The sequence below is a fragment of the Camellia sinensis genome, chromosome 2, assembly GCF_055761805.1.
Source record: "Camellia sinensis isolate YWXY chromosome 2, ASM5576180v1, whole genome shotgun sequence".
In the NCBI taxonomy this organism is placed as follows: domain Eukaryota; kingdom Viridiplantae; phylum Streptophyta; class Magnoliopsida; order Ericales; family Theaceae; genus Camellia; species Camellia sinensis.
This window is the reverse complement of record NC_138962.1, coordinates 112154323-112180411: the sequence shown is the minus strand read 5'-3', so window position 1 is coordinate 112180411 and position 26089 is coordinate 112154323. Positions and strand designations below refer to the sequence as shown.

Below are 26089 nucleotides of genomic sequence, written 5' to 3'. Positions count from 1 at the left end.
TAGATGGAAAATTTGAAAGAGAGAAGAATAAAAGCAAAACAGATATATGTACTGGAAAAAATAAATAAATCTATTTTACTATTTTGCCCCATTCTACCACAATGCCTGAATGTTTATTACATTGGTTTGGTTTTCTATTTTAAGCTTATTTGATTTAATATGATTAAATTTACTTCATTTGGACCTCCAATAAAATGGATATTTAGGCTACAAACATAAAAGTAACAAAAAAATAAAGAAACCCACATACAAAACAAAACTAAGCTTAGAAATTGGATCAAATTTGGATAGGGATTCCACAATCCCATAAGATCCGTGAATCATAATAAACAATAAAAAAATCCTACCTACAAGGAATTCTCCGGACAATCCGAATCAATTTTGTTCAAATGAATCATAACTTCAAGATTCTAACCACCATGGTTCTAACCCCTAAATGTTCTTTTCATTTAAAGATGATAATGGCACCAATATTGTAATTCCAATACAGCAAGTTGAAAATAACAGCAGCAATGGCACAAAGGCAGGTGAAGGCAGCTTTCAGAATCTTCGACAAGAATAAATTCTAAAGTTCATGCATAGTGTAAATGTAAAGTGGGATAGAATTTCAGAACAAAAAGATCCAAGTTTAAAGATGCTTCCAAAAGATTTAAACAAGTACACAGATGGTTCTTTGTTTGGTTGTTTTGTCCCCCATTTCTTGCTCATTCAGGGTCAGTGATCCTCAATCTTTTTCAAACCTTTCATATCTGTCGTTTCCACCCTGCAATTAAGGGAAAAGGAAAAGACGAAAAAGAAAAAGGGGCCACCAAAATCATATTCAGAAGTTCTGAATCAGAACATATGTGATGGACAACAAAGTATGTTAACATATTAGACGCAAGAAACTGCAACAAATATACAATACATATGGGCACAACAGACAACGGACCCAATAAGAAGAGCTTCAACGATTTTATCTGAAGATCTAGAGCGCAGACAATGTGATGGTAACTAGCAAACATTAAAGATTTTCAGAAGCTTCGTCCAATATGTTGATGGCTTAAATAAGAAAAAAACTGAAAGGTAAAAAAATAAAAATTGGTCCCCGGATATCCAACCACCCACTCCAAAAATATATCAAATAAAAAAAATCCAACACCATAATAATATTACTACATAATTTCAATACCCACTCAGTACCAAAATCAATATCAAAAAGATCACCTACTGTCTAATGACAAAATATCCATAAAAAGAAAAGTAGAACAATGTAAATTCCAACAAGATTTGAAGGTGGCTAAAACATAATTGTAGTTAATGAATAAAACAATAAAAAGGAAGGTTCAATAGAAACTTACGTCGTTCCATAAAGGACAATCTTTTGCACTTTCGTAATGTCAGAACCAGATTGATTGTCCTCCACAAAAATTGTCAAGCTGACATGGATTCATTAGTAAGATCAACTTGTATTTTCACTAGAGCTCAAGTTAAATATAAAAGGAGCATACAAAGACATTCAAAGTACCTGCGAACATTTTGAAACTTGACATATTTTAAGATTACTGGTTTACCCTACAAAATTACAAATAGAACATAACATGTGATATATCATTTCTATATATATTTTTTCATGAATAAGAGACATTCTTGCAGTAGAAATAAATGCAAGCACTGAAACTCTACCTCGAGAGTATCTGAGGATAAAACAGCTGTGTCACTTGGAGGGAAATCATTGACATTGCTGTAAAGATGATAATTACAAATGATTACTATGAACAGTATTTACTGATAAATCAAATGTGACAATGTCTTGCAAAAACTTCAGTCAACCATAATTCAGAGACTACCTAAATCCCATGTGTTCCCTGTTTGCAAAAAGTTTCACAGTTTTAGGACCTGGAAAACAACTCTGCATTAATAGTAGAACATAATAAATTTTAACAACTGTAACACTTAACATGGATCCAGGCAGTTAAATTACCAAGAAACCAGAATACTGTACAAGGTGCGTGCACGACAAAATCTAAAGAAGTTTAGCCAATCTAAACCAGAAGGAAGTTGAAACATGTAGCTCCATTCACAAACAATGTACTCATGATATTGAGCAGAACTACAAGAAACTAGGGCTATACAAGCCCAGAACTCATCCGTTGCACCACTGAAAGCTGAACCAATCAAACCACATGTTTCAACTTGGTTTCATTCATGGTGGTTAGAATCTTATGATTTGTGATTCAATTCGATAGGAGTGAATCTTAGGATTCAATTGCGATTCAGTCTTATTTTCATACATGAAACGATGTCATTTTCAAAAAATAAAAAAAAAGGCTCACCTAATTATATAGATATATGTGTGTGTGTGTGTGTGGTTTTATATGTATACACAAATATAATTTAATTATATTGATATTTATTTCATTTTAAACACTCTTTATTTTTATATGTATATACATATAGAAAATTTATATACTGCTAAATAAAGTGAGTCTTAAGATTCACAATTCACTATTTTCACAAAACAATTCGCAATATGGCATCAGTGGTTACATTATTGACTGATTCAGTCTGGATTGGGTTGAAATACCAAGAACTCAAGAAAATCAGTTCAATCTAGGTTCTTAGACTGTTTTGCACTCCCAGAAGTGCAAAACAAGAGATGCCTATTCAATTTTACATCAATGTCATGTCGCCAGAATGTTCATTTTAAGGCTCTTTAGTAACATTGACTTGTATTTAATAGAATGACAACCTCATTACTTGGACCTTTAGAGCAGTCTTAAAAGAAGTTTCTTTCCAATACAATCTGACGTGGGAATTATAAGTTCATAACAAATAAGTCATATATAGAGATAGTAAAACAAGGATTATATTGTATGCACGTGTGAAAGCATGACATAACAGGAAGTTCCACATTGGCTGGCCAAGAGGGATTTCCTCTGTCAAAGCATCGCCCTTGCTTGAATAGTTATTAAAATGGGTAGCCATTGGTGACAACCTGGGACTGTTCTGTTATTCTTGCTTATCTTGTCCAATTCGAGTACTGACCTATGTGGCTTGGCTTCTTAGGACTGACCTAAAACCTTTACCAGCTTATTATCCTTGACAACTCTTTCCATGCACTATATATTTTCCCTAGCCAAATCAGACATTGTTTCCCTATTAAAAAGACTATATAGAGGAGAAAAACTTCAACTCCTACACACCCAATGCCTGCCCGATGCGGAACATTTTTCACATGGAGATTTTATTTCCTATTTAATTTTTTTAGTAGTTTATTTAATTCCTATTATTTTTCAGTTATAGTTTAATTATGGATTTTATTAATATTTAGCTTTCCTGTTTTATTAGGATTTTGTATCCTATATTAAATTAGAATTTTAGTCTATAACACCACGGTTTTTAACATTGAATTACTCCATCTGTCCCGTTTTGTTTGTTCATTTTGGAAATTTCTACTTTTTAAGGGGAAATGCAATAAACGCATTGGAATTCAAATTCAAAGGCATTATTTCCGATAATTGCCCTTTATTTCCCACTTTCAAATATACTTGCAACTATTTATAAGGGGTAGTTTGGAAATTTGCACTTTGTTTGGTTTTCAAACTGAAATTGTTTTTTGTTTTTTGTTTTCCGTGTTTATATATATATATATATTAGTCAAATTTTTTTAATCTTTAGATGAACCTCAAAAGTAAAAGATTTATGAAGAAAACTTTGAAAAGTCAAAACATAAATGTCCAACAATCTGTTTGGTTTAGTTTTTGAAAATTGTTATGAGTTTTTTGTTTCCCTCCTTTCTTTGGGGGTGTGGTTTTTTTTTTTTTTTTTTTTTTTATTTGATAAATTTTTTGCGTGTGTTTTTAGTGAACTTTTTTCATATTTTAATCAAATTTCTTTTTACATTTTAGAAGCACAAAATCTTTTTGGGGCTTCCCAAAATGGAAATATGGACAAACAAAATGAGACACGGAATTTTTATTTTTGGGATAATAGTAAGCGTTTAATGTTGCCGCTGTTGTGTTAGGGTTGTGGCCCTTCTTCTCTCTCATCTCTTTTCCTACAGTGTTCTACATTAATTCTGGTATCAAAGCTGAAATAGATCCACTACTTTTGTTCGAACAATCCGGTTGCCTTCTTGATATGGCTTCGTTGTTTCAAACCCTCACATTATCATCTGAATCAGATCAGTGTGGTTGCCTGATTCATACAACCAAGATTTTGTCACCAAAAAAAGCGTTCAGAATTGGTCCTGTGCTGCCATCGCAGTCACATCACTGAGTATTGTACCCATCATCTGTTTTTCTGTGGTCACTCTCGACAACCGAACCCATCTTCATCACTGCTTTGGTGCCATTTCTTTCATCGCAACATCTTCTAGACTAATCATCTATGCCACCACCACTGTTAACACTGCGCTACTGCTACTGCTACTGCTGTCCTCGCCAGATTTCGACATTGCTGAATTTCAACATTGTTGTTGCTGCTATTTGTCATTGCTATCAACAATCATCCTTGGCGCCAAAACCATTGTCAACTTCACCGGAGGTCCTTGTTGCCTGGATCAAAATATTTTAGGGACTGTAATTAGGGTTAGGCTTAGGGTTCAAAATTGCAACTCCAGGTTGTGAGAGAGAAAAGGAACCAGATTCTAAAGCGGGTTACAATTTCTTAACCTGATTTGTCTAGTTCTTGACCCCAACTGGTTTGTTTAGATTAGGAAGACCCAACCCAATATTATAAGCCATTAAACAACCGAAGCCCAACAACTCATTAAACCTGCAACCAAATTAAACCCAGACTAAATCCTTTTCCTATAACAGCCAACTGAACTCCATATCAAAACCTCCCAACCCCAAATAAACTGGCCCAAAGAATCGAGCCAAACCCAGCTTAGGCCCAAAACTCAAACAACCTAGCAAACTCTGCTAAATCCAGCCACACTTAACTATAAATCCAACCCAACGAGCCCAATCCCTAAACCATAAAAGCCAACCTCTCTAAATCAACCCAAACAGCTGAACTAATCGCCAATCCAAGTGGTCCAGCCCACATTCAATCAGCCTCTGCCAAGTCTCCAAAAAAACCCCTGTTTACCCATTATTTTTAGTCTCGTGACCTGCCTTGGATATCATTGTGATGATCAATTCAGAGTTTGAAATCATTATTGAAAGCCAACAAGAAATAAGTAAACGTCATAATCAAATGATATATTGGTATGACCAAATGACAGAGCAAATGTGTCACAAGCAACTCCAAATTGTTGGCCCATTGTTTTAGGAGACAATTCAAAAATTCTTCAAACTGCTTGTAAAGATCATGTGAAAATTGTTAATCAAATTGTTCCAACGTCTAAAGAAAGTGAAATTATTTAAATTCAAAAAATCCAAGAAGACACTCACACAGACAATGATCCAACTGAAAGAATAGCTCTTAAACATGAAGATGCATTCAACTTGTTCAGTCGTGTTGATGCACCACCAACTGATTATTTTATCATGATAAAGAAGATTGGCTATTGGTTTCTAAAATTTTCTTTGCGTGATAAATCTAAGTTCAATGAACCTCTTCCACACTTTGAGAACCAAGATCCGGTCGATGTGGGAAGAAAATAAAGCAACTAGCATAGTCTAAATATTTGATGCTGTGATGTGGACAAGTTCAATATCTAAAGGGGCACTTGAGGAAGAAATCTTTTTCCTCAGTCGGGAAGAATGATGTGCAATGTTAGAACAGAGAGATTTTATTTAATATTTATTAATTTTTATGCCATCAGTATTTTATTTATTTACTTTAAAATTTTCAATTATAGTTTAATTGAAAATTTTATTAATATTTGGTTTTCTTATTTTATTAGGATTTAGTTTCCTATTTTAAATTAGGGTATTGTTCTATAAATACTTTTTGGAATTGTGCTATTTAGCTTTGGAATAATATTGGGTGTTAAAGGATTTGGCCATTGTTTTAGAGTTGTGGCCCTTGTTTTCTTCTCTCTTCTCTCTTTTCTTTGCCTACAGTGTTCTACATCACTGCCATACCCCAAAATTACTAAATTCACAGTGACTGCAAAAGGTCAAATTTCCAACATTTTCAGAAACCTTAATAAGCAGGAATATCTTAACGTTTCCTCCCCAACTCATTCTCAAGAACCATTCCCTCCTTAACTCTCTTTTTATCCTAAAATCTAGATATTGGTCCCTTGAGTGGAACATTTGTGTAAATCCATAAATTAGAAGATAATTGAAGAACAAATATATATATATAACCAAAAAAAAAAGAAACTATATATTTTTTATGATATTAAGAAAAAGTATCTCCAATGGTCAAAGCATTAAGGTGGCCAATGACTAACAAGAAGGGTCATATCTCTTGATGTGTGGTGTGCGTCTCTCATAAGAAGTTTTGGATAGATATCTAAGATGCTAAACTATTCTCTCTTTCATATGCTGCGGGTCTTAAGTCTAATTTTTTTTATATATATCTCAGTCGAGTCATGGTTTTCTAAAACTTTTAATCATTCAACTCAACCCAACCAAACTAATTCTGTCCATCAATTTTATATGTGGCATAATTTGGTTCATTAGACATTACATCTTATGTCTTCCCAAATACTTTTCTGTAGACACTTAGAATAAAGTTCTTGAAAACAAGAGAAAGTGATTAATACATTATCAGAAAGCATGCAAGTTTTCTTGGAAACAAAGAGTCATCATTACATTTTATCATAAAACAGTTGCCTAGTGCCTTCAAAACGTGTAGAGAATCCTCTCTCTCTCTCTCTCTCTCTCTCTCTCTCTCTCTCATTGAACTTCTCTTAGTTCTCTCCCAGATTTTCACCCTTCAGCGCCTCAGCTCTCCCTCTAATCTCTTCTTAATTTCTCAGATCTCTCTCCTACTATCTCAAATTTAAAATTCCTTAACACCCCATCCCCGAAACCCCCTCCTCTCCCTCTTACCCCCCTGATACAAACCAGAGAGTTATAATGTAATGGCAATTTCAAAAACAGAGAATGACAAAGGAGGCTTTGGTCGGAAGTCTATTGCCAACAAATAAACACATATACATGTGTGAGTGCTACAAAATAAATCTCTTTTCCATTTTATTTTCCCTTTTTTTCCCTTTCTCACAGATCTATACATGTATACAAATATATATATATATATATATATGTGCATATGTATGTGTTGATTACGGTTTCAAGAGAAAATAGTAAGTTCACCAATTTGTTCAAATGTTTTGTCCAACCGAAATCCAACTGTCAAAATCGGTTTCAAAAAGAGTGGTTTCGAACAGTAGAACAGTCTAAATCGGATGGAGAAATCTCTAACCCGATAAAATCAATTTTCGATAGTGAGTGAATGACGAACCCAAACCAACTCGACCCGTGAACAGTCCTAGTGGGTGTAATAGCTTTTGTTTGGTTACGTAACAACAAAGATGCTAATGAGATAAATGAGGGAAAAGTTAACTTTCAATGTTTCCCTCTCCCTCTCGCTCTATATAGAAAATATATATATATATAAAAATAAAATTAAATAAAAAATTCCTTCATTATTTCCAAGGGAAGTCTGCCTATTTTCCAAAATCAGGAGCCTAGCTACCTGAATCCCAAATCTTAGAGGAGGTCCTACAATTTACCCTATTAATTCTAGGAAGGTTTCATTTCCCATGTATAAAATACTATGAAGTCATTGTAATTTTCTAGGGCTTTCCTCAAATCCAAACACCAACCACATTTCAAATTACTATGCATATACCTATAAAACAGCAATACTCTTTCTGAAACAACATATGCATGCCAGAGTTCTTAAATCCCATTTATTTGGCCAAGCACAACAATTTGGGGCTTTCAAGCCAACTTGTCAAAGCAATCCCAACTACTTGACATAGCTAAATGTCCTATATCTACAAACATTAAAAAGTTGAGCAATACAGGAACAAAACAAGAGCTTTCCTCTGGAGTAATCAACAAAATAAGACATTGAAACAATTTATTTGGCCATGCACAACAATTTGGGGCTTTCAAGCCAACTTGTCAAAGCAATCCCAATACTTTACATAGCTAAATGCACTATCTCTACAAACATTAAAAACTTGAGCAATACAGGAACAAAACAAGTAATCAACAAAATAAGCCATTGAAACAAGAATTTTCTTTCAAAAAGAACTTCCTTTCACCAAAATAAAATAAAGAAGGGATCAAGAAAAGAAACACAATCAATCATCAAAGATATTAAAAAAAGAGAAAATACCTTCCTCTTCAGGTCCTTTGATGATGATAGAATGCAGTTTAATAACTTGGGTAAAAGGTATATACATCAAAAGCTGCTCATCTGCATCACTCTCCAGATTCAACCCTTCATCTTCTCTATAACCCTGGTTCACGAACAAAAGAATAACTACAAGCATAATCATAACAAAAAAAAATGTGTTTAATTAAATTTAAAAGACTCGAGGAAACAAGGACAACACAATCCAAGCATGATGACACACCGATTTTGCTTTTAAAAAAAAAAAAAAAATCTATGAAGACATGTACATGAACTTTCTATTTTTACATGACAAATAATTTATATGTACTACGTAAAAAATATATATATATATTTATTAACAAAAAAATAAAAAGAATTCACTTTCTCCATTTAAAACGTAGGAACAAGAAGTCCAAATATCTACTTTAAGAAGCACCATATATTCATAAACGGATTCATGTTGTTAATATTGAAATTTCACATATTAAAAATCTTAAAGCAGGGACTAACAGGCATTAACTTGTATTTCTTTTGATTAAATATTATTTCGCCATCATTTTATTTTCTTCAAGCTTGAGTCAAAAACCCATATCTAGCGTCCAAGCAAATAGGCATTGGTCCTGCAAGCATTTAAAATGTGTCTAGAATTGCAACAACAGCAACAGGAAGCCATGTCTGGATCGTCATCTGATACATGTTGATGTATGCCCAATGAGTGTCACCGTACAACACAACTCAGACATGAATACACTGCCCTCGAAGGCGTATCCATGTTTCCTATTAAGGGGGGCTACTTTTATAAGAAAATTGATAATTGTGTCCACAAACAAAGTAGAAAACATTCCAACAAAAGAAAGGGAGACTGAACTTTTAAACACCAAAAGAGTAAGGGGAAGACGATATTACACGATCTTGGGTAGAACTCAATCCCAAAAGCTAGCTCAAGAGATGAGGGTGCTCTCGCACTTATATGCTTAACATTATTTTAGTGCTTGGGCAATTTGGGACATCCCTTCACAACCTTCCTCATGCCCAGCGTGCTCACTCGGCAACACCTGTGGCGTGCAAGCCAGGGAGAAGTACCCTATCCATCCTTAAGTACTTTGGCTCTGATACCATGTTACACGGTCTTGGATAGAACTCAACCCCCAAAAGCTAGCACAAAAGGTGAGGATATCCTCATGCTTATATACTTAACATTATTTTAGTACTTGGCTTGGGCGATGTGGGACTTTGCTTCACAGACGAATCTTGTGTGTTCCTCTCTCCTTGAAGCCATATAATGCTTAGTTTTCCATAAGCAATCACCGTGCTTAAATTTAAAAGAAATAACCCATCCAACTACAAATTCATGTCATGTGAAACACCTAAGTGCTTTAGTTTCAAATAAAAAACGTATCATTAGATATCAAATGAGTTATTGACGAACAACCTCAGTCAACTTTAATTTTATTTTTTTTTTCCCAACAACAATTATAGTTGTGTAGGTAAGGTGCTAAGAGAGCACTACAGTCTACACTTATACAATGTAGAGAGAGAGAGAGAGAGAGAGAGAGAGAGAGAGAGAACTAAATATAAATCCAACTCCATAATACTACCACACCCAACCCAACTACTAAAATAAATCAAAACTATACCTACTTCACAAAAAGTGATTTTTTAGATCCTCATATTGATTTCCACTTATCCCTCCCAGTCTTACCAACCAACATCACCAATAACAACAACAAATTAAACTTTCAAATACTTCTCCTTGACCAGTTGTGTGATATCCCTGTTCCGCAATATGTTAATTAGTCCTTAATATGATTTTGTGTGCCATTATGTGAAAATATGTGGTTTTGAATTTCTATCTGTTCACCATAGGAATATCTGTTTGATTATCTGCTTTGAAAATTAAATTGAAAGCCTTATTGGCCACAGAACCCGAAATTGATTACGCCATTGTGATTGGCATAATTTTTAGAGCCTACGGAGAAATTTAATTGAAAATTGATTTGGATCAAAATAAATAGATTAATTTGGTGCTTTAGTGCTCAATTATTTAATATTTATAATTTTGGTTAGTGGGACTTTTATTTAAGGGCCTTAGTATAATTGATTCCTCTCTTTTATATCATTTTTGGCTGAAATCACACTAAGGAGAGAGGAAGAGGTCGGCTAGAGAGAGAGAGAGTAGGAGATTGTAAGTTTGATCTTGAAGCTTGATAATTTGAAGACCAACTCAAGAATTAAGCTTAAGTTTGGAAGATTAAAGCTCCTAGGTGAGTAATCAACCCTTAATTCATAAGTGTGAATTGTGAGTTTGTGAATTGAAGGTGAAATGGTGGGTTAGATCATGAAATTGAGTTGATCATGTTGAATTGAAGGTTAATGCATGCTTGCATGTATGTAATTGTTTGGGATTTGCATGTTTGAGTTTGAAATACATGATCCATGTAAGTTTCTAGTTGAAGCTCATGTTTACAATCACCATTTGCACCATGTGAGTTGTAATGAAGGTAATATGTCACATGCATGTACAATTTATAAGAGTAGGAGCTTTGAATGCATGAATTTGATGAGTTGGTGATGAGTTTGGGTTAATTTGGGACATATAAGTGTTTGATTCATGAAATTGAGCTTCATAATAATATAATTTGGTGTTTGCATCATGATAGCATAAATATATTTGAAGTTTGAGCCAAAAATTATGAGTTTGGAACCTTTGGAGGTCGAATTGAGCTCAAGAACGAATTTTGGAAAACCCAGAATTCTTGTTGTCCGCTCGAGCGGGGAAACCGCCGCTCGAGCGTGAAATACGAGCTCCCAGCATATTTTGCAGACATGGCTTCTGCTCGAGCGAGGAAATTCACGCTCGAGCGGGGAGCTATGTAGACAGATCTTCAGCTCGAGCGGCCGAGTTCGCGCTCGAGCGTGAAATTGATGTAACCAATACTTTTGCAGACCTCATGGGTCCGCTCGAGCGGGGACCCTATTTTCTAAAATTTTGAAAATGCATTTTGTGTTCTATTTTCCGTTCCCTTTCACTTCTAAGCACTCTTAGGCATACATCGAGCATTGTAACTAAATTAAAGAGATAAGAATGAAGCCTAAAGAAGAATATGTGAATTAAAGAACGGATTGAATTATTTGTAACCCATACGTGTTATATGATATGTAGGGTCAAGCTTCAGGGCAAATCCACAAGCTGATCACTGTAAGTAACATCTGAAATATTTTGTTGTCCAATTGCTTTACTTCTATGTAAGTTTTGTAAAGTTCATTAATTTGAATGGTGGACAAAGTTTGAAATGAAAGTTTGAAAGGCCTAAAGGCCAGTCTGATATAAAAGTTTGAAAGGCCTAAAGTCCAGTCTGATATGAAAGTTTGAAAGGCCTAAAGTCCAGTCTGATATGAAAGTTTAAAAAGGCCAAAGGCCAGTTTGACATGAATGAATTGGGCCCAAGGTCGTCTGATGTATAATTTTCCAATGTATTTTCTTTATTTGATATTATTCACTGGGCTTTCGCTCACGCTCATTCATGTCCTTGTAGGTGAGCCAAGAGAGGTCCAGACCCAGACCCAGCCCTAGTGAAGTCTGTATGGAACAACCGGGTTTTGGAAAGTCAGCCCATGTGTCTCACGCACGAGACTCGCCTTCGCCTTTTTGTCATTTTGTTCTATGTTGTTATGTGCCTGTTTGGTGCAGCTTAAAAGCTGCTTATTTCAGCTTTCAGCTTAATTTAAGCTATTTTGATGTGTTTGGTTTAGCTTAACAATGCAGCTTATAGCTTTTTGTAAGTCAGAAATCAGCTTATTCTTTGAGTGGGGCAGGAGATGCTTAATTTATAAGTCAGAAATCAGCTTATGTTCATAGTTATAAGCTATAAGCTGTTAAGACATAAGCTATAAGTACTTTCTCACAGCTCTACCAAACAGGCCCTATGTTGGCGAAGTCTTTGTATATGTCTGTATATAGTTTTCATGGATTGACTTAGTTTTGGATGATCCTGTCTGTACAAAACTTTATGGTACTGTATTTCTGTTGTGAATTATTAATGTATGTATGTATGGTTTGTTTTGGCGTGCCATGTAAGCACAGCTCTATGGACAAAGTTTTAAATTTTGCTTCCGTTTGGCCCCTTTACTCTGATGAGTTATGTTTGGTTTGACTTGAGGCCGTAAGTAATCTCAGGATTACTGGCCGATTATGACCTAAACCCATAGGAGCGGGTTCGGGTCATGACAGAGTGGTATCAGAACACGAGTTAATAACTTACACACTTGTCCAAAAGAGCAATAAGCGTCTAGAAAAGATCTAGAATGCATTCATGTGATAAGTATGAATCTGAAAGCATCAAGAATACGCTTAACTGTTAATGTGAACAACTATGTGTTATAAGTTTGTGAACTGCTTGCATTCAAATTATTTGATTATGTATGCCCTTTAGTACATGCATACCAGTGTATCTTTTGTATAAAGTATAATGCAAGTTTAATCAAATGGTGAGAACAAGAGGTGATGAGATAGAGGAATCTTCTCCTGCCAAACTGGATAGAATGGAAAAACTGATTCAGGAAATGGCAGAGACATTAAGGCAACAACAGGAATGGCAACAACAGTGGCAGCAGCCACATCGTCCACCTCCTGTGCCAGATAATCAGAATGATGACCGAATCATAGCTCTCACCAAAAAGTTCAAGAAAATGAAACCACCACAGTTTCATGGTGGATTAGATCCTTTGAAAACTGAAGCTTGGGTTCTCGGTATCGAAAAACTGTTTGATGTATTCCCGTGTTCGGAAACACAGAAAGTGCTTCTAACCACCTTTATGCTAGAAGACGAAGCAAGAAAATGGTGGATGTTAATGCGTGAGAGTTACAAGGATGCTGATTGGGCAAAATTTCTGAAAATTTTCTACGACAAGTACTTCCCGCAGTGTGTCCGGGATAGGAAAGTGGCAGAATTTATGGAACTGAGGCAAGACAGTATGATTGTAGCCAAGTATGAGGCCAATGTCACAGAATTGGCCAAGTTTGCACCACACGTGATCGATACAGACTATAAGAAGGCGAGACACTTTGAAGGTGGGCTCCGAAGTGACATATTAGAAAGGGTGAATGTATTGAAGCTAGAAACCTACATCGGGTTGCTAGACAGGACCATAATATCAGAGGCTAACATAGCCAGACAGGCTAAGCCAACAACAGAATGGAAAGGCAACAAAAGGCAAGGCCTCTTTTCGAATAAGAAATTTTCGAAAAAACAGAATACGGGCTCCTCAAATACTTCGAATTCTTCCCAAGACACATCTCCCATGTGCAATATTTGTAGCAAAAGGCACCGTGGAGTTTGTTACCGTGTGTCAGGAGCCTGTTTCAAATGTGGGAAACAAGGGCATATGGCCCGAGATTGCAAACAGAATAGTGGAAAATTTGCTGCTAGTTCGACAGCGTCAGTCCCAAAACCAGGAAATGCTACGAGATCTACTCCCGCCGGAGATACCGTGAGACAAGGGAGAGTTTTTGCGCTTGTTCCGAGCGATACCCGGAATGCCAACGCAGTTGTCTCAGGTACCATTTCTATATGTAATCAGGATGCTTTTGTGTTAATTGACTCTGGATCAACACACTCATTTGTAACATGTGCATTTGCATCTAGACTGAGTAGAGCTCTAGAATTATTGTCATATCTGCTATGTGTGTCTGCTCCATCTGGGGAATCGGTATTGTGTGAATCTATCTATCATTTTTGTGACATGCAAATTGGAAACGCCATTCTATATATGGACTTGTTACCCTTGAACTTTAGGCACTTTGACATAATTCTGGGCATGGGCTGGTTAACTAAATATTGTGCCACCATTGACTGTGTGACAAAACGGGTTGTGTTTAGACCAGCAGAACAAGAAGAAATTGTGTTTGTGGGTAACGGGATAGTGCCTCCACCTTATTTGATATCTGCAATGAAAGCATGTAAATTGATCAGGAAAGGGTGCAGGGTTATATGTGCTATGTGTTGTCTGAACAATCTGTAAATGCTGAATTGAATGATATCCCTATTGTTAAAGAATTTTCAGATGTGTTTCCAAATGAACTACCAGGGGAATTGGTGGACAGGGAGATAGAATCACTATTGAAACTGTATCAGGCACCCAGCCTATTTCTAAAACTCCCTACAGAATGGCTACAGCTGAAATGAAAAAATTGAAAGAACAGTTACAAGACCTGCTTGACAAAGGATTTATCAGACCTAGCACTTCACCATGGGGTGCACCGATGTTGTTTGTGAAAAAGAAAGATGAAACCCTACGCTTGTGTATCGACTATCGGGAATTGAACAAGGTAACAATAAAGAATAAATATCTCTTATCCCGTATTGATGACCTATTTGACCAGTTGCAGGGATCACAAGTGTTTTCCAAGATTGATTTGAGATCCGGGTATCATCAGTTGAAGGTAAAGGCGGAAGATGTTGAGAAAACCGCATTCAGAACGAGGTATGGATATTTTGAGTTTCTTGTTATGCCATTTGGAGTGACTATTGCTCCGGCAGCATTTATGAACCTAATGAACCGAATTTTTAAAACCTACCTTGACGAATTTGTTGTGGTTTTTATTGATGACATTTTGATATACTCTAAAGATAGACTTGAACATGAACAGCATTTGAGAACTGTCCTGCAAATACTTAGGGAAAGGAAATTGTTTGCTAAACTAAAGAAATGTGAATTTTGGTTGGATGAAGTTGTTTTCTTCGGGCATGTGATCAACAAGGAAGGGATTTCAGTGGACCCACAGAAAATAGAGGCAATTGTGAATTGGCCTGCACCGACCAATGTAACAAAAGTCCGCAGTTTTATGGGTTTAACTGGGTACTACAGGAGGTTTGTGAAAGATTTTTCGAAAATAGTTGTGCCTCTTACCCAACTGACACGCAAAGGGCAACCTTTTGAGTGGAACGATGAAAGAGAATCAGCCTTTCATGAATTGAAAACAAGATTGACCACTGCACCGATTTTGACACTACCATCAGGTACGAAAAATTTTGTAATTTTCAGTGATGCCTCTTATAAAGGTTTGGGTTGTGTGTTAATGCAGAACAAAAAGGTTATTGCTTACGCCTCCCGACAGTTGAGTCCACACGAGAAGAATTATCCAACACATGACCTAGAATTGGCCGCGGTTGTTTTTGCTTTGAAAATCTGGCGACATTATCTGTATGGGGCAAAGTGTGAAGTCTACACGGATCACAAAAGTTTAAAATACTTTTTCACACAGAAAGAGTTGAATGCAGGCAAAGGAGATGGCTGGAATTGATAAAGGATTATGATCTAGAGATTCAATATCACCCCTGGAAGGCTAACACAGTTGCTGATGCCTTGAGCAGAAAATCAACGGGGAGTATGGCTTGTTTGCTTACTGAACAGAGAGAGATTTTGCAAGATTTTGAGAAGTCTGAAATCGAAGTGGTAATGAGTGAACAGGGCGGATTGATAGACGCTATTACAGCCGAACCGGCAATCTTTGATGAAATTAAACAGAAACAGAAAGTGATTGATGAATTTGAGACAAGTCCGAAAGCAGAGTTCAGCATTGAAAATGAAGTGTTGAAATTCCGAAACCGAATGTGTATCCCAGATATTCCGGAACTCAAGAAGAGGGTTTTAGATGAAGCCCACAGATCCGTATTTGCTATGCATCCGGATAATAATAAAATGTATCGGGATTTGAAACAGACCTATTGGTGGCCTAAGATGAAGAAAGAGATTGCAGAATATGTGTCCAAATGTCTTCAGTGTCAGCAAGTCAAAGCTGAACATCAAAAACCAGGCAGTCTACTTCAACCTCTCCCTATTCCTGAATGGAAGTGGGAGTATGTGACTATGGATTTTGTTGTTGGCCTACCTCGGACTTCTCGAGGTATGGATTCTATTTGGGTTGTAGTTGATAGACTGACTAAATCTGCATATTTTCTGCCTATCAAAACTACATACATTGCTTATAGATTGGCTACTATTTATGTTGATGAGATTGTTCGTTTACATGGATTTCCGGTATCTATTGTGTCAGATAGAGATCCGAAATTTGTATCTAGATTGTGGAAAAGTTTGCAGGAAGCTATGGGGACAGAACTAAGGTTCAGTACTGCATTCCACCCACAGACAGATGGGCAATCAGAACGAACAATACAGACTTTGGAAGATATGCTTCGAATGTGTGCTTTAGATTTTCAGGGGAGTTGGGAAGACTATTTGCCACTTGTAGAATTTGCATACAATAACAGTTTCCACTCCAGCATCGGTATGGCACCATACGAGGCTTTGTATGGTAAAAGGTGTAAATCACCAATTTGTTGGACAGAGGTCGGGGATAGAACTTTGCTTGGGCCTGAAATTGTGCAAGACACTTCTGAAAAGATCAAGATCATTCGGCAAAGGCTCAAAACAGCTCAGGGCCGACAAAAGAATTATGCAGATGTTCGGAGAAGACCTCTTGAGTATGAGGTTGGTGACCATGTGTTCATCCGTGTATCTCCGATGAAGAGCCAAGTCAGGTTTAGAAAGAAGGGCAAGTTGTCGCCCCGTTACATTGGGCCATTTCAGATTCTGGAAAGACTTGGTCCAGTTGCCTATAGAGTTGCTTTGCCACCGGGATTCGAACAGATCCATAACGTGTTTCACGTGTCGATGTTGAGTGGTTACCTCCGAGACCCGTTTCATGTGATTGATTATCACCAGGTAGCTATAGATGAAAATATGGAATACGCTGAATGGCCAGAACGAATTGTTAATCGGCAAGTGAAACAACTGAGAAGTAAGTCCATCCCAATGGTGAAAGTGGAATGGAAAGAACATTATGGGACGGATGCTACATGGGAAAAAGAGGAGGAAATGCGACTACGGTATCCACATTTGTTTCCCGACGAAGGTAAAATAAGTTTGGAGGACCAAACTTCCTAAAAGAGGAAGACTGTGATATCCCTATTCCGTAATATGTTAATTAGTCCTTAATATGATTTTGTGTGCCATTATGTGAAAATATGTGGTTTTGAATTTCTATCTGTTCACCATAGGAATATCTGTTTGATTATCTGCTTTGAAAATTAAATTGAAGGCCTTATCGGCCACAGAACCCGAAATTGATTACGCCATCGTCATTGGCATAATTTTTAAAGCCTACGGTGAAATTTAATTGAAAATTGATTCGGATCAAAATAAACAGATTAATTTGGTGCTTTAGTGCTCAATTATTTAATATTTATAATTTTGGTTAGTGGGACTTTTATTTAAGGGCCTTAGTATAATTGATTCCTCTCTTTTATATCATTTTTGGTTGAAATCACTCTAAGGAGAGAGGAAGAGGCCGGCTAGAGAGAGAGTGTAACGACCCCAAAATCCGTATTAGAGATTACCTTTACGGCCTATTGGGTTAATGCATTTTGATTTATTGATATGTGTTCAAATTGAGGAATTATTTGTTGAGCCACGACTGTAAAATTGAGATTACCGACCTTTACGGGTTCAGAAATCACAATTGAGGACTTGGATGTGTTAATGAAAATTTTTAGAACTATTTGGGAAACCTAATTGGAAATCTAATTTGTTTGATTTGTTAATGTGCGTTTGGGTGGTTAACTTTGTACTGCAAATTGAAGGCCTTAGAGGCTTCAGAAACCAGAATAGGGGACATATTTATGATCATCATAATTTTTAGAGTCATCTGGAAAGTTTAATTGAAATTTAATTTTTCGCGATTCGTAAGGGCGTGTTTGGCCCTCCTTATTTGTAATAAAGCTTGTATAATTAATATATAGGTGTGTATGAGTTATATAAGTGGTGAACTCATACTTTTGGAGTCAAAAAACAAAATATCTAAAGAGAGAGAGAGGAAACCGTGAAAGGGAGAGAGGGAAGAGTGTCAATTTTCTCAACATCCATGGAGGCTTTGAAGATGAAGGAAGAGAATTGAAGGAAAGAAAGAAGATCACCCATGGGACTTGGAGGAATTGAAGAGAGCTAAGAGGTAGACAAAGATTGAGTTAGGTATGAAAATCTATCTTGAAATCTTGTGTTTAAAGTATCAATTTGGTAAAATCATAGAGATCTTGGAAGATTTAAACCCATTTGGGGTTAAGGTTTATCTATGTATTTACTTGAGCTAATTTGAGGAATTAGAAATTGAGTTCTTTAATTTGTTTATGAGTGGAGCTCAAGCTCATGGATATCATGAAATAAACTTTAGATTATGCAAGAATCATGTGAATTTGTGGGTTGTGGGTTGTGTTTTTAAGAACCTTGAAGATCATGAAAGATTAAGCATTAATCTTGAACTTTGAGACAAAGATTGAATTGTTTGAAATGAAATTACACTTGGTTGATGTTAGTTTATCATGTTATAGGGCAATTCCACATGTTTTTGAGTGATTTATGTTAAGAACCAAGCTTAAAAATGGAAAAACCAAGTGTTGGAGCAAAAAGAGCCATTTTCGGACTACACACTGCCCAGAGCCGCACGTGCGGCCCTGTTTCCCGCACGTGCGGGAGACAGCTTTGTCCCGCCATCTTTGAATAAGCATATCTTTTGCCTCGGGGCTCCGTTTTGAGTGATTCTTGAGCCTAAAATCAAGCCCCGGAAGTCTAGTTTCCAATGGAAGTGGTCTCACTCCCAAATTCTAAATACAAAAATAGTTATGCCCAAATTAGTGACAACTGTTCACTTTCTGTCAACTAATTTTATACCATTTCTTCGCCTAAACCATTTTCCATTGATTTCTCCTGTTTCTGTGACATGGAGTATAACTTATTAAGAAATAATGAGCTTGGTACCGCCATGGCTAATTGATTGAATGATCAAAGAGAATAAGTAAATGAGCGAGTATAATCTCATATTATGTGTTGTGCACTGTACTTGTAGGTCGAGACGAGGATATCGTCCTATTACCACCGGGAACCAATCACTGTGAGTAGTAGTTCTACAATCGTACGTTTACTTACCGTAAATAATTCTTATTGTTAACGCACTGTTCTTTGTAAGCATTTATGTTGTTTAGGGATCGGTGAGAACATTGAAAGATTATGTGCACTTCGGTATGACGCTGAAACTACTCTACATTCTGGTTATGGTTAATGGTTATCCTTAAGGTATAATAACCTGTAAATTACCTATAACTCCGCACAAGAATTATTAATATTATGCAACTGGTTGGTAAGAAGGGATTATGAATATAAACCCCGCTTAATGGGAACATGATATTTTGAACGTCCTATCCTGGACTCCTACAGCCTTATTTAGTTCGATACATGTTTTATGACATAGACATCTGCCTAAAATGGATTAACGAAATGAAAATCGAACAGAACCATGGGTTTCCTTATACGTCAAAGAATTGAATATCAATAACATTGTTATATGACTCACGTTATGGTGCGAATTGTTCTATTCCCATGAATAGTACTGTAACGACACGTGTTTCTGTAAATAATTATTATTAATACTTTGTTATATGTAAGATGACTATGGCTACATGTAATGAATCATAAAGGGAAATTTATGTGCACCATTGTGAACGGTATTCGTATGAACCTGGCATTATTATGTTATGTTTATTCACTTCGTTTATGCTATGACATAATATGAATTGTTCAGTCTTCAAGAACTATTGATTCCTAGTACGAAACTAAGTGCTGCAATGCGAACCACCTCTTGAGTCCATACATACAAGAACTGGGCTTAAAGCCAATTTGGTCCCTTTATGGGTCACCCGGTTATGTGAAATTATGAAAGATATAATTTGTGAAGATATGAAAGGAATAACTTGTGAACTTATGAAAGATATAATTTGTGAAGATATGAAAGGAATAACTTGTGAACTTATGAAAGATATAATTTGTGATGATATGAAAGGAATAACTTGTGAACTTATGAAAGATATAGTCTGTGAAGATATGAAAGGAATAACTTGTGAACTTATGAAAGAAATAATTTGTGAAGATATGAAAGGTATAATTTGTGAACTTATGAGGCCGAGGGCCACTTTGTGAATTTGTGAACTTATGAGGCCGAGGGCCACTTTGTGAATTTGTGAACTTTTGAGACCGAGGGCCAACTTGTGAATTTTGAAATTATGAGGCCGAGGGCCAACTTGTGAAGTATGAATCTGTAACTTGTGAAACTATGAATCTCAAAGGCCGAGGGCCAATTTGTGAAGTTATGCATCTAAGTTAAGCCAAGGGCTAATTTGTGAATGTGTGAACCCATCAGGCCAAGGGCCAACCTATGAAGTTATGAACCGACAAGACTGTTCTGAAATGTGTACAGAATCAAACTAACCACAAGATTTTTGCATTTACTTATCTAATTAGAAAAATGTGTACATTGTAAGTAATTAAGTTAATCTTTAAATTGTTTATGTACTACTGTTCACTGAGCTTGACTCACTTTGTCTTATGTCTGTTTCTGTAGGCACTCCACCTGGAGGTCAGTTTTAACCCATGGCATCCGTGCCTCTTTTGTCAACCTCAGAGTATCCAGGCACTTAAGTGAAGGCAACCTTTTTGCTAAACTTTTGATTTTACACTCTGATTGTTTGCTTAAGGTTGATGTATATATAATTCCTTTGCTTGTCCATGTTGTTTTACGCCCAATTCTAAGGGCTGGGTCTGTATATATATATGTACATAACTAACTCTCTGGTGCACGTCACTGTATGTTTATTTGCCTTATGTTCTGTCTGTGATCCTGGCATGATAGTGGTCGCTCAATGGATGCAGTTCTTTTATTTATGTTAATTTATATTGGTAAATGCTTCCGTTCAGGCCCCATATGATATGTATACCAGGTTATGCGTCCGTTTCTGTGTAGGTCATGCCCAAACTTTTAGGGGCAAGTTTGGGGCGTGACAGAGAGAGAGTAGGAGATTGTAAGTTTGATCTTGAAGCTTGATAATTTGAAGACCAACTCAAGAATTAAGCTTAAGTTTGGAAGATTAAAGCTCCTAGGTGAGTAATCAACCCTTAATTCATAAGTGTGAATTGTGAGTTTGTGAATTGAAGGTGAAATGGTGGGTTAGATCATGAAATTGAGTTGATCATGTTGAATTGAAGGTTAATGCATGCTTGCATGTATGTAATTGTTTGGGATTTGCATGTTTGAGTTTGAAATACATGATCCATGTAAGTTTCTAGTTGAAGCTCATGTTTACAATCACCATTTGCACCATGTGAGTTGTAATGAAGGTAATATGTCACATGCATGTACAATTTATAAGAGTAGGAGCTTTGAATGCATGAATTTGATGAGTTGGTGATGAGTTTGGATTAATTTGGGACATGTAAGTGTTTGATTCATGAAATTGAGCTTCATAATAATATAATTTGGTGTTTGCATCATGATAGCATAAATATATTTGAAGTTTGAGCCAAAAATTATGAGTTTGGAACCTTTGGAGGTCGAATTGATCTCAAGAACGAATTCTGGAAAACCCAGAATTCTTGTTGTCCGCTCGAGTGGGGAAACCGCCGCTCGAGCGTGAAATACGAGCTCTCAGCATATTTTGCAAACATGGCTTCTGCTCGAGCGAGAAAATTCACGCTCGAGCGGGGAGCTATGTAGACAAATCTTCAGCTCGAGCGGCCGAGTTCGCGCTCGAGCGTGAAATTGATGTAACCAGTACTTTTGCAGACCTCATGGGTCCGCTTGAGCAGGGAAGTCCACGCTCGAGCGAGGACCCTATTTTCTAAAATTTTGAAAATGCATTCTGTGTTCTGTTTTCCGTTCCCTTTCACTTCTAAGCACTCTTAGGCATACATCGAGCATTGTAACTGAATTAAAGAGATAAGAATGAAGCCTAAAGAAGAATATGTGAATTAAAGAACGGATTGAATTATTTGTAACCCATACGTGTTATGTGATATGTAGGGTCAAGCTCCAGGGCAAATCCACAAGCCGATCACTGTGAGTAACATCTGAAATATGTTGTTGTCCAATTGCTTACTTCTATGTAAGTTTTGTAAAGTTCATTAATTTGAATGGTAGACAAAGTTTGAAATGAAAGTTTAAAAGGCCTAAAAGCCAGTCTGATATGAAAGTTTGAAAGGCCTAAAGGCCAGTTTGATATGAAAGTTTGAAAGGCCTAAAGGCCAGTTTGAAATGAAAGTTTGAAAGGCCTAAAGGCCAGTCTGATATAAAAGTTTGAAAGGCCTAAAGGCTAGTTTGATGTAGAAGTTTGAAAAGGCCAAAGGCCAGTTTGACATGAATGAATTGGGCCCAAGACCGTCTGATGTATAATTTTCCAATGTATTTTCTTTATTTGATATTATTCAATGGCTTTCGCTCACGCTCATTCATGTCCTTGTAGGTGAGCCGAGAGAGGTCCAGACCTAACCCCAGTGAAGTCTGTATGGAACAACCGGGTTTTGGAAAGTCAGCCCATGTGTCTCACGCACGAGACTCGCCTTCGCCTTTTTGTCATTTTGTTCTATGTTGTCATGTTGGCGAGGTCTTTGTATATGTCTGTATATAGTTTTCATGGGTTGACTTAGTTTTGGATGATCCTGTCTGTACAGAACTTTATAGTACTGTATTTCTGTTGTGAGTTATTAATGTATGTATGTATGGTTTGTTTTGGCGTGCTATGTAAGCACAACTCTATGGACAAAGTTTTAAATTTTACTTCCGTTTGGTCCCTTTACTCTGATGAGTTATGTTTGGTTTGACTTGAGGCTGTAAGTAATCTCAGGATTACTGGCCGGTTATGGCCTAAACCCATAGAGGCGGGTTCGGGACATGACAAGTTGCCTGCCTCTTGATCACATATACGAAAAAAAAAAAAAAAAAAAAAAAAAAAAAAAACTAACATGCTTTGTGGCTATATGCTCTAACCCAATAGAATCCTTTGCTGATCGACTCTTCTCACCAATCCTTCTCAACACAGTAACTCCCAATAAAGGTCTCATCCCCTTCAAGTCATCATAATTGACCGTACATTGAAACCTAGTACTCTTTCCTTTCTAATTGCAAATTGTTCAATTTCACCGTGAAGTTCATTTCCCATCTCCCTCACCTTTTTATCATCATCCTTCACCCTCTAAACCTTTCCTACCAATTGTTCTTGACTTGGACATTCACCTGTATTATTAACAAAGGAGAGTTGCTCTACCCTACCCAATAATTTATCCAGCTTGAAAAATAAGAAACCTTCACCATCAATTTCAAATGACATTTCAACCTAACCAAAACCCTACAAATATCGACAACCCTCCCCAAAATTAATCCAAATTTCAAACCCCTAATTCTCCTTCGTAACCCAAGAAAATGTATTATGTGTAGAAACACTCCTACCTTCCCCAAATCTATTGAGTTGATGAGAGTATTTTTGTATTTATACCCTTATTAGTATATAAATATATGTGATAAGAGAGGATAACCCTATTTTGGGGTTATGACCTCTTTCTTCTACAGTTATTTTATCACCTCCATATTTCTCTTCATTTTTTTTTTTTCCTCCGCACATTTATCTTCACCATACAATTTTTAACTTACTCTTAAGTTGATATCAGAGCCAAGAACCCTTCTTTTTTTATAAACTAATAATAATTTATTAACTCTTATATACATCATTCTCCTCTGCTTGAAAAAACTTGTCCTTAAATTTTCATTGTTTTAAATAATTTTAAAAACATGCATGTGTGTACATCCTTTTTATGTTTAAGGTAATCTTCGCAAAATAAATAATATCCACGACATTATGACTATCTCTGCACTGACTCGTGGACTTACTTCCAAGAACATCATATGCAACTTATGTTTCCTTGCACTTGCCAACTAAACAAACCTTGATCTCTTTTGTTGATATTTTGGGAAAAATCAAAAACTTTCTTTACACAATCAATTTGTTATAAAAATTCTTCAACTTCTAACTCATCAATTTTTGCAACTTCAACAATAATTGATGGTTCTTCATCGAAAATAGGTGGTTTATTCCAATCCACAATCGGATCCGGAATAATTTTTTATGTGAATGGCCACTCATTCGTAGCCATGACTCCCCTATCCCTTTCGGTTGGCCTTGTGAAAGGGTTAGTGGTAATGTCAACCAAAACATTTTCCTCCCCTTGAGTATGTAGGTTTATTGTACGTTTTCAAGGTAGATTCGCAACAACCAAGGCAACCACTTGGTTGGCCAATGTTCCAAGTGCATCCTCAATCTGTCCAAATCTATTTTTCAATCGGGCATCTTGTGCAGCATCATCTCTCATACTATGGGTGAAAGCTCGATTTACCATGGCTGTTGGGCTCAATTCTTGCATGGTGTGGATTTGACTCTCATTTGGTTGGAGAGCGAGAAACAGGGTGCTTAGTCAAAGATGACTTGCTTAGCTTGTTGCTTTTGTGGCAATGGATGAGTAATTTGAAAAATAAAAAATAAAAAAAAAGGCAGTTAACATTGACCACAGTTGATTTGGGGAGAACATATTTTTAGGCTTTCCTCCCAATAAGAGAAATAGGTTTGAAAATTTATTCTACATGGGCCTCTTAGGCTGTTGTTATACCCAAATGGATTTTGATTGAGTGTTGCATATCTATGAGTATGATGTAGATGTTTCCCTGTATAAAAACCTGCTTCAAGCTTCATTGTAATATCTCTTTTTTGGTAATAATTTCATTTACTTACCCTAAAGAAATGTAAATTACATACAGCAATCTAAGTAAAACCCTAAGTCCCAATCTCTGCAAAAACTTTCTGTTCCAACACAAAAACATGACCAATAGCCAATAATTTATATGAAGGAAAGACCCCAATTCAACCACTAATACAAACCCTAATGTTCAATAAATTAAACCCATACAAGAAACATTGTGTCAATCACAAAAACCCTAGATATACCTGTTTTAGAGCATTTGCAATAGAGTGAGTGGTGCTTTGATTGAGGCATTCAATTCCGGACCAGTCTACGAAGTCAAGTAGATCCACCTGATCAAAAAGGGTTGACGATTAATAACAAAAGTGTTTATATATATGTATGTATGTTTGTATGCATCATTGTTCGCATATATAATCTATACATATACATATCCGTTAATGATAATAATTCAAAATGCAAAAGGAAAATCTAAAAGAGAGAATAGAACGAAATGATACTGTACTTGGCTTCTCGGAATTCCAGAGGCGGATTCAGCAGACATGGCGTGCGAGTCTTTCAGGCTGAGAGAAAGAGAGATGGTTTAGAACAAGAATTTTACGCAAGTAGGCCACAAGAGGCTAGATTTAAGGAAAATAGGCTCTTTTAATTTTTAAATTAACTTTTGTATTTGGATTGTTAAATTAACTTTTGTATTTGGATTGGAAAATTAAAAAAAAAGTTTGATTTATTATATTTTTTACAATATTTTTTCTCTTTCCTTTTTTTTTTTTTTACACATCAATTATTCACTTTTTCTCTCCTCTTCCTTTTATCATTTTCTTACATTTTACACATTCATCAATTAATTTTTATCTAACATTCATCTATTTAATTACAAAAAAAAAATTATAAATCATAACTAAATATGTTTTTAATTTTCAAAAATTTATCATTCAAAAATAACTTGACAAAAATGTTCGGATAATTTGACAAAAATGTTCCTCTCTCCGTTTGGATGAAGAGGTTTGGTAAGAAAAAAAAAGAAATTATAAGAACAGATAACCGTTTTACTTGTTCGAATGGTTAAGTAAGTAAGAAATTGTGAGAAAATGATTTTTACCAAACCTATGTTTTGTTTTTATCAAAAGTTATGAGATTTTGTGGGAAAAAAATTGAGTTTAATAAAAGTTTTATAAAATATCAAAATTATCCTTATAAAAAAACATAGCTTATTAATATGGAATGCTGT

The 26089-nt window shown here is 36.0% G+C and overlaps 1 protein-coding gene and 1 long non-coding RNA gene across 2 annotated transcripts; one reads left to right on the top strand and one right to left on the bottom strand.

Annotated features, from left to right (window-relative positions):
• Nucleotides 1-426: 426 nt before the first annotated feature.
• On the bottom strand, nt 427-25516 carry LOC114308358 (PITH domain protein (DUF1000)). The gene is made up of 8 exons (XM_082915439.1): nt 25364-25516; nt 25104-25190; nt 8233-8356; nt 1830-1878; nt 1666-1723; nt 1508-1554; nt 1341-1418; nt 427-763 (listed from the first exon to the last, which is right to left on the bottom strand). The coding sequence occupies exons 1-8, from the start codon at nt 25400-25402 to the stop codon at nt 715-717; spliced, it is 531 nt and encodes a 176-aa protein (XP_082771565.1). The 5' UTR covers nt 25403-25516; the 3' UTR covers nt 427-714.
• Nucleotides 18030-20765, top strand: LOC114263546 (uncharacterized). Its single transcript, XR_014360426.1, has 4 exons — nt 18030-18261; nt 19133-19177; nt 19253-19359; nt 20681-20765. It is a non-coding gene; the product is annotated as an uncharacterized LOC114263546 (long non-coding RNA).
• Nucleotides 25517-26089: the final 573 nt, after the last annotated feature.

Excerpts from the sequence above, each read along its gene's own strand:
- LOC114308358 (XM_082915439.1), bottom strand. The coding sequence starts at position 25,402 with ATGTCTGCTGAATCCGCCTCTGGAATTCCGAGAAGCCAA. Across the intron at positions 8,357-25,103 it reads TTGCAAATGCTCTAAAACAG|GGTTATAGAGAAGATGAAGG; the intron begins GTATATCTAGGG and ends TTCGTGAACCAG. Across the intron at positions 1,879-8,232 it reads CAAAGGACCTGAAGAGGAAG|GTCCTAAAACTGTGAAACTT; the intron begins GTATTTTCTCTT and ends GTTGTTTTCCAG.